Source organism: Hordeum vulgare, chromosome 6H (assembly GCF_904849725.1).
Source record: "Hordeum vulgare subsp. vulgare chromosome 6H, MorexV3_pseudomolecules_assembly, whole genome shotgun sequence".
NCBI lineage: Eukaryota > Viridiplantae > Streptophyta > Magnoliopsida > Poales > Poaceae > Hordeum > Hordeum vulgare.
The window spans coordinates 369,820,878-369,833,116 of NC_058523.1; the positions used below are offsets into that span (position 1 = coordinate 369,820,878).

General features: G+C 44.2%; 1 protein-coding gene across 1 annotated transcript; it reads right to left on the reverse strand.

Annotated features, from left to right (window-relative positions):
* Positions 1–708: 708 nt before the first annotated feature.
* LOC123403912 (protein ROOT HAIR DEFECTIVE 3 homolog 2-like) lies at positions 709–11,988 on the reverse strand. Its single transcript, XM_045097822.1, has 22 exons — positions 11,684–11,988; positions 11,342–11,408; positions 11,139–11,241; positions 10,108–10,178; positions 9,917–9,980; positions 9,765–9,830; positions 9,378–9,425; positions 9,229–9,291; positions 9,101–9,157; positions 8,777–8,935; positions 6,926–6,994; positions 6,750–6,841; positions 6,291–6,369; positions 4,669–4,834; positions 3,566–3,690; positions 3,199–3,461; positions 3,002–3,098; positions 2,723–2,884; positions 2,537–2,641; positions 1,719–1,813; positions 1,440–1,536; positions 709–1,239 (listed from the first exon to the last, which is right to left on the reverse strand). The coding sequence occupies exons 1-22, from the start codon at positions 11,838–11,840 to the stop codon at positions 1,006–1,008; spliced, it is 2,439 nt and encodes an 812-aa protein (XP_044953757.1). The 5' UTR covers positions 11,841–11,988; the 3' UTR covers positions 709–1,005.
* Positions 11,989–12,239: the final 251 nt, after the last annotated feature.

Genomic DNA, 12,239 nt, shown 5'->3' on the forward strand with positions numbered 1-12,239 from the left:
ACCTAAATAAATCGATCGTCTGTTTTTGGCTAGTCGCAACACACTATTGAGGGGTCTACCAAAATTTACACCGACAATAGTGTGCTAGACACGGTTTGCACTTGCCAAAGCCAAGACTAAGATGGGGTTCATCATCAACCACATAATCTTCGTCCCCGGAACAAATCTTCACTTTTGGCTCCATGAGTTTTCTCGCGTGCTCAGCGAGCCGCCTTGAGCCCGTCGAAACGTATACAACCGACTATGTTCTCATCTATTTGAAGTTTGTCACCGACTCTTGTGACAAGCTCGTATTTCAAGATCTGACATCTAGTTCTAAAGAACTCGTTGCAAGGAAGCTAATGATAAAAACGGATCAGTCGTGTTAATGAACACGATTCGAAGGATAGAACTTCTTAAAAATTTAAATAGGAAAAATAATCTTGCTTATATCATTTATGTGCTATTGCTGCATGCAAGACAGCAAGAGGGGAGGGGGGCGCACTGCGTCTACACAGAAAGTAGTGGCTCGGATGTACACAAAATGTAGTGCGTATAGATTTTCAAAAAGTTCAATCCTCACAATCTTTGACCAAAATTTTGGAGAAACGTCTAGAGTGTCAAGCATGTATCATTAGATTCACTATAATTAGTTTCATATTTTATATATTTGGTATATAAATATAAACAGTTTTCCCCATAAACTCGATCAAAATTTACAAAAAAAAATCACAAAATCTGTATACACTACATTATGAAACAGAAGTAGTAGTACATTCCCATCTTGTTGACACAATCGAGTTCCTAGTTTGCACATTTGCCAACATTACAATTTGATACGCTACGTTGCTAATATGGTATCTTGTTTCGAAGTCGCTCGCCCATATTCACATATTTTGGTATACTCCATTGTGGCAATTAAAAAGAATCCATGGATCTAATATATACTATACCATATGTTCTACTCATTTGCACATCACGTTGAGATTTAAGTGCTCCTTCCATGAGACGTTTGTGCTGACGGCTTCAAGAGGCACTGCCACTGCTTGAGTCCACTGAGGACGGCGAGTCTGGGGAAGCATGATAGTGCACTTCAGCGTGTTGCCGCGACTGGTTGCTGAAACTTTGAGCATGGTATGACGGGGCTCGGCGAGACAGGTGCGAGGAATGCTTCTTGCGGTGGCTCATTTTGACGATCGCCATTACGATATCCATGATAGTGGGGAGGAGTCTTGACGAAATAGTCAGAAGTCCAGACACCTGCAGATGGCAGGATGACAATCGGAAATTATGCTTGGCAATCTTCGGTTGAAGTGAAAATGCATCAGAAGAAATACAAGGAATTCTAGTTGGCATAACGAGAACAGATGAGAAATGTCTAGTAGAAGCAACTTCCATTGTGGCAATTAAAAGGAATCCATGGATCTAATATCTGTGAAAAGAGATGTGTAGATTCTTACCGTGCCGTGACAGAAATAAGCCCTAATGTCATATTGCAACCATACCGCATAGGATAGAACAAAAGCGAGAAAGAGCCCCAGAATGTATACAGGGTTCCTGCCCACGAATAAAAGAACAGCCCTGGTTAGTCAGCCCACAAACATGAGAAATGGCCCTGTTTCAACCCTGAATACTGAAATCTCAGAATATTATATTAACATGAAACAACATGAATTAAATGTTAAAAAGAATATTCAGATATTTCACCATAATAAGCATTACTTCAGCGAGATGATTACCTAAGAATAAACATAAATTCGTTGAATCCAAGTACTGCAAGAACCAGAATGGTCCACGCAGGTGGTAACCAATTGTTACTACGTCTGTGTGCTTCCTGGAGAAAGGGTTGCATAGGAAGAACTCGATCAGCACAGCGCATACAGCATATACTTAGGGAGATATACCATAAACATAATTCCACATACAGATTAGTATCTAGAGGTTCAGACACGGATTATTGGAGTATGGGCACACATGCACTCCTTATGAACAGTAATAAAATCAAAAAATGGTTAAAAAACAAGTAACTCTGAATTATTATTTTTTTGTAACAACCATGGCGAGTGTCCGAAATGGTATTCTGGGCAAAAAATGAAAAGGTCGGTTCTAAAAAAAACAACGTTTGAAACAATTTGGAGGTCTGGTTTTGTTTGTTTTACCAAGAACACTACCGATGTCATTTCTTCGCAAACCTTCAACTGTGAGTAGAACAGTCGACCAGGTTTGTTAACATAAAGTTTTAGAATAGTTTGATTTTTTTTTGCTACTTAGATTTTACCGTTTATAAAGGGTGCTCGTGGGCTCATGTTCACCATTGTATTTTCGCCAGAGGTTCCTGGTAGGAAAAATAAGAATTCCTCTATCCTATTAACTAAATTATCCAAGGATCTAAATTATAACATACTCCATCCGTCCCATAATATAAGAGCGTATGCTCTTATATTATGGGACGGAGGGAGTAGATCACAATTTTCACATAAGAGGACATAGATCACAGCCATAAAAGAACTGGTCGATTGGATGAACACTTGGGGGCAAAAAACCCAGGAAAATAGACCTGCATCAAAATTGCTTGTGCAACAGGATACTCTGTCTCAGCTTTGAATTGCCTCCAGATGGATTTACACTGCACTGGTGTGATTAGTGTATCCTTTTGTGACACCTGTACAAACATAAAATGTTATAACTTATTTCTCACTCAGTACCTTGTAAACCATAGAGAGCAAAGTATAAGACATAGCACCTCTTGCCACGTGGTTGAAGCAAGTGGGTCGGAAGTGAACTCTATGCTCCTCTTCCAGGAAAGTGATCCTCCATCTAGAAGAGAAACCATCAGAGCCTGATCTATTTTATCTTGTTTATCGTCCAATCGTACAGCTGCCATTACCGACATAAGTCTTAACGCCTGAAAATTGAAGATGGTAAACATATGATCCTTTTTGTACACACAAATCACAGATGATGGCTTCACCCACCCAAGAATAGTGTGTTGATAATTCTGGAACGTGTCAAGTATAAATACCACTAAGCGTGCTTCTCGGGTGATTGCATGTATATCTTCATTTGCTGTCCATATCCTTGGCATCAAATCTTTATCATGGCTCAACACAGTTGAAAACCTACAGATAATCAAATAAAACAGGTAGGAAGATGTTAACGATATAAAGATGGTAGCCATCCTTAAACATATCTTCAACAAAGAAAGGAATCATGTCCTACCTTTCTTTCATATGGATAAGAATGTTTTCAGCTTGTTCTCGAGCTTTCTTCTCTACTGTACATCTTGCATGTTCCCTTAATTCTAAGACCATTTCAACAGAAGTTGTCTGATCTAGTTCATACTCAGAAAGGGAATCTGAAAATTCCAATATAGCATGTTCGGTATCACGCCTATATAATCTCCTAATAGATGCCCAGGAGTCTCGCTCGCCAGTTTCCAGAATTGATTGTACAGGTCCAGAAAGTGCATCCAAGAGCTTCTTCTGCAATGTTCAATGATGAAGGCCAAAGCATGAAGATGTAACGTTTTTAAAACTGCCATCATGGTAAGAAAATGTTAACTGAAGGATTCCAGGAACCCTCTAACCTCATAAGTAGCTTTTAGTTCATCCAATTTTGCAATCCTAAGACCTGCTGTATGAACTTCTACACTCTGCTGCAGTTTGTTCCTGCTATTTGTAGCATCCCAGTCTGCATGTTTAACTACTGCATCTGCATGGAAACGACGAAGTCAAAACCCAAATACATAATTTATCTAGTCAAAAATACTGATATTAAAACAGGACCGATATCGTTATTCAAACCATGCAGGGGAGCTGCATGTATTCATCAGACAGAAATAGAAGTGCGGCGCCAAAGATGGCATGGTCCGAAAGCAAAACTGCAACCAAAACAAACAATAAACGACCTAAGGAACACGGCACAACCGCCAGCGACCAGTGACCAAGACAGAACACTAGAACCTAAGCAAGTACAAGCAGGGATGACAAACATGCATGAAAGCACAAACCATACATCAAAGGAGCTTGCAACATCCAATTCCAAGCAACGACCACGATAATAGAAGCACAAGTCCGAAGTGAAACCCTACTTGCACGAGCACTCCAAAATAGGACTGATACGTCAATTAAAGGAGACGATACAGCCTAGTGTTTTCAATATCAGCTGAATGAGCCATAATGACAAGCATGAGAACTAGAGCTTATGACAAGCCATTACCGTTTAAAAACACACAAGATGATAAAGACGTGCCTCCCAAATGAAGATGATAAGAATCCCAGGAGCAACCAAGCAAGCATGAGAAAAGTGCTTACAACAAGATCAACAGGCAAAAGCTCATTGTAGTCGAAGTGCAACAGGATGGTGAAAGCAAGCTTGCATTCAGTATTGTGAAACCAAAAGCATGAAGGCAGTACTAAAACGTGAGAAAACAATCTTCACAATACTGTTCCTGTCAAAAAATTCACAATACTGCATATGGTTACAGGGTCACATTAGTAACATGTCACTGCAATGCACCCAAATTCATCAAAAGGAACATCACTAATCATGTAAAAAAAACATGACTAACTGAAGAATAAAGCACATGACACGGAAACACTAGCTAGGGGCTGGTACCAAGTTGTTACCCTAGCATCAGCTAGATAGTTTCATCCCAAGATATCTAGAGGCCGGAAGCTGTTTGTTTACCTCTCCATCCCGCCTCAAACTCCACTGATGAAGACTGGGCACAATGACGAGCTGATGCTGCAAATCTCTCACCACTCCTCAATAATTGTTCTAGATCGTTTTTGAATTTACTGAGCACAGTGCAATGCAGGTGTTTTATCAGTGTCTCAAAAGCAGGATGCACGACCTGCAATGCATGAGACAAAGTGATCAACACGAAATACAATTGAAAAAATCCAGCTTCATTTTCTAAGAATTGGCAAGATCCAGTATTTAACATTATAGCTTCCCTAAATATGTGGAAACTACTTTAGCTTAACTTAATAGGACCCAAGAAATATTATGGAACCGAATGTTTTAGATGTATGAAGAAAACACTTTATACTGCACACGTTGGCAACCAATGATGTAAACTGCCATCGGCAATGCACTGATTCTTAAGAGCTGAATATAGTGTAAAGCACATGATAGGTTCCTAAACTATTTTGGGGGGTCTCACATTAGGTTCTGGAACTTTAAAGATCACCATCAAGGTCCTGGAAGTGCAATTAGTGAATCATCTAGGTCCAAACCTGCCTATTGTCATTTGACTGTGCTAGCTGGGGATTGACCGGTGACACGTCGGACCAGGAGACATGTGGCCGCTGGGTTCCTGGAACACGAGGTACACTGTGGACAGTCTCATCACTGAAGTTGTCCACCTCAGAAATTCGTGGAGTGCGTACGCCTGGCACACTCTAGGAAACGAGCAGCGTGAGCAAGCACAGTCGAAGGGCGACGTGGCCGCTTCGGACCTGGACGATACACTAATCGCATTTCCAGGATCTTGATGATGATTTCAAAGTTCGGGGACCTACATGAGACCCCTGAAATAGTTTAAGGACCTATAATGCTCTAACTCTTTCCATTCTCCACCCGCTTGGCTTATAATGGCTGAAGATGACGTGGACACTCATGCTAGGGCAATATGATCCTCGAAGGTACACAATCATGTAAAGATCTTCGCATGGATGCTGTTCAGGGACAGGCTAAACATCATGGTCAACCTCCTCCACAAGCATATCTCCAGTGATGGAATGCCCAAGGTGCGGCCACGCCTCCGACGATTCCCTTCACATCTTCATGCAATGCCCGCACGCCGACATAATCTGACATAATCTGGCAACGAGTCGGCATCACTCCAGCTCGCCGCATCGATCTCGTGGGCGTGCAGAATGCCCCCTAGAATGGACCGCTCCATCTGGTCGACCATCCTGCTCATCATCCTATGGAAGATTTGGGCCCCTCGAAACGCCGTGATCTTCAACAAGATCGACCATCACGGCTCGACCACCCTACCGGCTTATCACTGACGACTTGACCGGCTAAAGAAGCCGGCTCAAAAGGGCGCCACCTTCTCATGGCAGACATACAAATTCGCATGAACCCTCGTGTTCTTGCAATTCCTTCTGTAACCGTACGATGGCTAAAGAAGCCAGCTCAAAAGGGCGCCGCCTTCTTGTTGCAGACATACCTATCCGCACGAACCCTCGTGTACTTATAATTCCTTCTATAACCGTTTGTACAATGGTTACAGCCTTCAGTTATATAGAGTAGTATTTAAGTCAAGAGTGACATGAGGTACGTTTAAATGGGTTACTCACATTTACAATTTCAGATTCTAACTGTTGGCGTTTAACAGTTCTCACACCTTCGTCGAAGTACATGGTTTCCATGTCATAGCTGCAAGAAAATGCAGCAAGATCAGAGTTTGAACTAATCAATTTCCACAAACAAAACACTAACTGAAACAACCCTAGAGACCACACATTTGAACGACAATGTAGTACCAGAACAACCAAACAAATTCAGCTAACTCGCATACCAAAATAAAACAAAAACCGAAGAAGAAATCATCAGTGTAAAATACAAACGAAGACCGAACATGCGTGCAAGAAAAATGCTAGCATTACACCTCTGAAGCAAATGAACAGCATGTAATTAAACTAATAGGTTCAGGGGTGTGCTGATTGAGAAGACAAACATTATGGATTATGATAATCAATGTGATTATCATAACTTTCTAGAAAGACCGTTGCTGGGAAAACTAGTCAATCACTCACTCTAATAGATAGAAATCAATAATGTCGTTAAGCTTCATGCCAAAGCTTTGTACTGGAACGGATGTTACAACTGCCTCCAACTCCAACCAACCCTGCAGAACGAAATAATTAATTCCCATGGTGCTAGCTAAAGAAAAGATTAAGAACTAGTAGTATAACATGAGAGCAAACGTTACCTCATCCACCATAAAACATCTAAGTTTTTCATCCGCAATCTCTTCACAACGAACAGTAGCAACCATGATCTACAAAATGCAGGAAGGGAAAACATTGAAATACCTTTTTTTTGGAAAAAGAGGTTCAAACCCCGGCCTCTGCATCAATCGATGCATACGGCCATTTTTATTAATTATTCAACATAGGTCTAACAAGAACATACATCAAACCATCCGAAGCCACCACTCACACCTACAAAACTCGATAATGTAGAGTGCGCTCACTCTCCATATCTAAAACCGGTGCCGTCACCGATACATCCACATAACGTATCGGAACCCATACCGGTGCAGCAGACCTAAACCGTACACCACATGCACACGTTTTAGACGCCGCCATCATCAGGCCGCTGACCCATCTTCAGGAGAGAGATCTCTATCATCCTTGCCAGTCCGTCCATCCGTCGACGCCACCACGGCTCGTCAGTCCAGACGCAAAGATTCTGGAAGATCTGTCGTGCGTAGCTCCTGCCGACCAGGCATGACACAGCGTAGCACCTGTCGGCCAGACATGACTTGACATCTCCACCGAAAGCTCCGTGCAAGATGATCGAGGCCACCACGGCGCCAAACAGCGCCACCGCCCTGCGCTCATTCGTCCAAGCACGAAGATTCTGGAATAACTGTCGTGCGTAGCACGTACCAACGAGGCATGACTCAGCGTAGCACCTGTCGGCCAGGCATGACTTGATAGTTCCACCAAATCTTCGGGCCAGACGAAGCCGCTCCATCTCCTGCCTCTGTCATCCAGCGCTGCTCCACAAACGATGCTCCCAAGAGAGAAACGGCACCGCAGTACCGCCATCGTCCGATCTGAAAAGTCAGATCTTAGGGTTTCCTCCGAAGCAGTGCCCACCACCAGCAACCGTCCAGGACCCACATAGTGCCCACCACCAATCAGCCCTCAAGGCGACGCCTTCAGGAAGGTCACGACGTCAAGGACGCCGCCACCGCCCACCGGAGTTAGGGTTTTCACCCGAGAGGCAGTGAGGTGGAAGTGGAGGAGCAGACGTAGACCGACGTCTCCAGGAAGAACAATGGCGCCCTTGAGCGTCGTCGGCGGCGCGGCCGGCCAGGGCCGACCAATGGGTTTCCCCTTATCTGAATCTCCTCCACCAGCTTCATCCGCGGGCACGCCGGCAACGCCAGAAAACCGCAGGAGAGAAGCACACCGCGGGTATCTGGATCAATGAAGATCCAATTTGAACAGTGACGAGTACCACGACCTTGCGCTGGCCGACGGCATCCGGGCGCCGGTTCCAGAAGGATCTGACCCGAACTCGACGACACACGCGACCACCATGTCTTGCCCCTCCCGCAGCCGCCACACCGCGCCGCAAGAACGAACCCCAGTCGTCGACGCACTCCGCACGCCGCCGTTAGGATCCACATGCAGCACCGCCGCACCGCGCGCTAGTCCGGCGCCTCCTCAAGAACGGTCGTCCCGCACTAGCCATGTCGTGTGAAGGGGAGAGGATCCCCGCCGCCGTCCCTGCCGGCCAGGCTTCGCCCGGCGGCGCTGCTGGCGGCGGCGAGGATGAAGGAGGAGCGAAGGAGGACCGGCGGCGGCGGCGAGGATGAAGGAGGAGCGAAGGAGGACCGGCGGCGGCGGCTAGGGTTACCCCCTGGTCGCCCACGGGGGCGACGGGAGGGGGTTACCGGGGGGGGGGGGGGGGGGGGCGACGTGAGGGGGCGGCTCAAAAAACATTGAAATACATAATTTATGATAAAACGGATTTGGAAGCATGCTTATGTACCCAATGAAGTGTTAGTTGTCTCACACCACTGTCAATAAAAACACAATGACCTAACCTTGTGAGCAGGAAGGTTAAGGTCCTTATTTTCTCGTATCACTTTCCAGATATGCATTGCGCTAATACAGAAACCTGAAGCAGGTATGACACCTCTTCTATCAGCTGCTAAACCGCCGGGATCGATTGAATGAATAAACTTGTGCCTGAGTTTCCCAACCTGCAAGTAAGTAAAAAAGGTAGGGAACGATAGAGTACAAAGTCTTCCCCGTAAAAAGAGAGAGAGAGAGACTAGCTTGATTTATTTATTGTACACAAGACATCTAAAGCAAAATATAGTTGCAACCAGCATGTGACAGAATAAGCATGTTAGCTTGTAATATACCTGCTCCTTAAATTGTTCTTCGTTATCTTCATAACTTGACAAAGCGGTGACCTCCACCTTTATATTGCACAAAATATATGTCATTTGATATAAGCAAGTCCCATTTTCAATAAAAGTCATGCACTTACATTGAAGAATTCGCTTAGCGCAGCTTTCTTGAAGACTTCTGGTTTGGGAACAGAATCCCATATCTATGACAAACAGATTATTTTTTTTGTGAATATTCCAATATAAGAAAGGAGAAAAGGAAGGTGAGTAGAACGTAAGACAAGAAAACCTTATGGATATCCTCCTTTAGAGCCTGGGCAAGATACTCTACGGGAGTCTGCAAAGAAGAGGAAAATAATAATAATGAAATCATATAAAGTATGCACGAGAAGTGAGCGCCACTCAGTTGGCTAGCAGCTTCTGTGGTTGCTACACACACGTGGGTTCGAGGCTTGGCTTCCATGCGGTGCCTCACAGTTATTTTCCTAAATAAAAATGACACAGATGCTAGTTCATGTTGGTCAAGTTTCATTTCTATATAAGCATGGCTATGTGCATACAGAGACCGGGATAGCTATTTTCTTCCATTGTCTACAATACTAGTAGAAGTTACGCATCTCTGACTCAGTAGTAGAGGAACAAAATTGTGGGTCTCAGTCTCTAGAACTATACTAACCTTTGTTTTATCGCGGATCACAAGCAGTAGTGTCGTTTTCCGAGGGCTGAATAAGCGCATCAAAACCTCAAATAGAGAAAAATAACTCATAAGAAACTAAAACACATATGTAACCAAAGTAAGTACTTCATGTCTGATTGCAAGCGAGTTACCTCAAATATAGTTTTCAAAAGAGGCCTGTTAGCCGCCTGTTCTCGGCCTATGTCATGACACCACCTGCAGAGTGCACATTTGCAATTTAGCAAGCTAAACGAAAAGATTCAGAAAATTTGCTCTCTACTCATTGCAGTAATTCAGTTATAATTCAGCAACAAAAGATTACTAAATGGCATCAGCAACTCACAAATTTATCATTACAATATCAGAAACTGCAAGAGCAAAAAGGGCACTCTGCTTCTCAAAGGCTGTATCATCCTGCACGAATAACACAAGGCACTAGTTAATAATCGTCTCTGGAATGTAACTTAATAAGAATTGACAGTACCAGCCAGTGAGAAAACGGAAATATCAAATGTATGGTCAGAAGTGACGATATGTATCCTTCAAGTTGATGGTTAGTGATCTAAACGCTCCTATATTTCTTTACAGAGGGAGTAATAAACACTTTCAATAAAGACGTCTGGGTGTTGGAGGAAAAAAAGGGATGGCTGACCCTCCCTCCTTTACGGAAAAAACAAGTTGATGCCTGAAATTTTAGCTCAAACAGTCATAGATGAAAGGACAGAGAACTTGTGGGAGTGTATTAGTTGATTGCATTTCTAAGCATGTGCTCAAATCAGTTGCCTGGATTTAGGCTGCAAAATGGCAACCAGACGTACTATAGTGGCAAAATAACATTTATAGCATAATGCAACCACTGAGTGCCAATAACCTCCATTTCGTACTGGAAACAAGAGCATCAATGCTATAGATCCTTGTAGGAAGTTAATAAGGGGACTAATGCAGCATGTGAATCACATCAATTTTCTTCTGGGCATGTTAAGCACTCAGGTTGTACAAAGGAAATAAGTGACGTGTACTACTTTTGTGGACATCAGTCAACAAACAGTTAAGAGGCAGAGAAGTGGATAAACGCCAAAGGTTGAGGGATATACAAGCCATCCAAACTACTCCCTCCGTTCTTAAATATAAGTCTTTGTAAAGATTTCACTAGTGGACTACATAAGGATGTATATAGACATACTTTAGAGTATAGATTCAATCATTTTGCTCCGTATATAGATCCTTAGTGAAAGCGCTTAAAAGACTTATATTTAGGAACGGAGGGAGTACTTACCTGGCATAAAATAGAGTAACATGACAGCCCAATTGTATGCATGTAACAATCTAAACATGGAACAGGTTCTCAAGTAGGAGTAGTAGAAAACAAGTCACCTCCCCTCTTTCCCTCCCATCCGTCCCCTCTAAATCCATCACAAGAGTGAACGGCTCAATGCCAGCAGCTTTGGCAACCCAAATTCCCTTAGTGGTCTGATTCCTGGCAGCAGCAATAGAAAGACATAAAAGCAGCATTTAACATCACAATCACAAAATCGAACAAGGGAAGAAAAAGGAAATTCGGCGTGGATTGCGCTTACCTTCCTTTCAAGGCATCCATCTCGGCGAAGCTTGTCCCGAAGAGACGGTTGAGCAGGGTGCTTTTCCCTGCTCGGTGAACAAAGTAGCAGACATCAGGAACGGCTTCCGAAATGAAACAAAATCGCGACCGCACGACATGATCGCATCACGCCAGAGGAAACGCAACCTTACTGCACCGCGCTAGAGGATGGATACGCCACTACCGAAACGAGCATTCGGGTTAATTGCGAAAACGGAAACCTGTTTAATCCATCGCCCTCCATTTTCTCATCACCATGCCCCCTCACAAATCCTGACACAAGAAGCTGAATATCTCTGCACGGCGGCGGTTGTGGACTCACCGCTGCCCTGGGGCCCAAAGATGGAGACGACGGCGTAGGAGAGGCCGCGCTGCACGAGCCCCGCCGCTGCCGCAAACCGCTCCAGAACGGGGCCGTCCATCTCTCCGTCAGCGCCCACCACCTGCGCCGTGTGGCGGTCGGAGCCATCCGCCGCCATGGCAAGACTGCCGGGGAAGCAAAGGACCGAAGCGTGACGCTTCGCGCGCAGGCGCGGCGGAGGGGAGAAGAGGGGAAGGGAGGAGAGGGAGGACAGGTGGCCGCGCTAGGGGAGGGGAGCGAGGGTTTTATGCTCGACGGTTTTAATTAACGGGAAGAAGGATGCCGTGGCGACCCGACTCGACTAGAACGACCACGGCTCGCCCTTCCGGGTTTTTCCATACACCGTTTTTTTTCGAAAAATTTCTATTATAAAAATTTATCCGAAGTACTCCCTCCATTCCTAAATACTACTTCCTCTATAAACTAATATAAAGCGTTTAGATCACTATTTTAATTATCTAAACGCTTTTATATTAGTTTACGGAGGGAGTATAAGAGTTCCACTAATAGACTACAT

Bases quoted from the DNA above. Each gene is read 5' to 3' on its own strand.
- LOC123403912 (XM_045097822.1), bottom strand. From the start codon at position 11,840: ATGGCGGCGGATGGCTCCGACCGCCACACGGCGCAGGTGGTGGGCGCT. The intron at 9,426-9,764 runs GTTAGTATAGTT...TCTTCTTTGCAG, and splicing joins TGATCCGCGATAAAACAAAG to ACTCCCGTAGAGTATCTTGC. The intron at 3,099-3,198 runs GTAGGACATGAT...GATTATCTGTAG, and splicing joins CTTATCCATATGAAAGAAAG to GTTTTCAACTGTGTTGAGCC.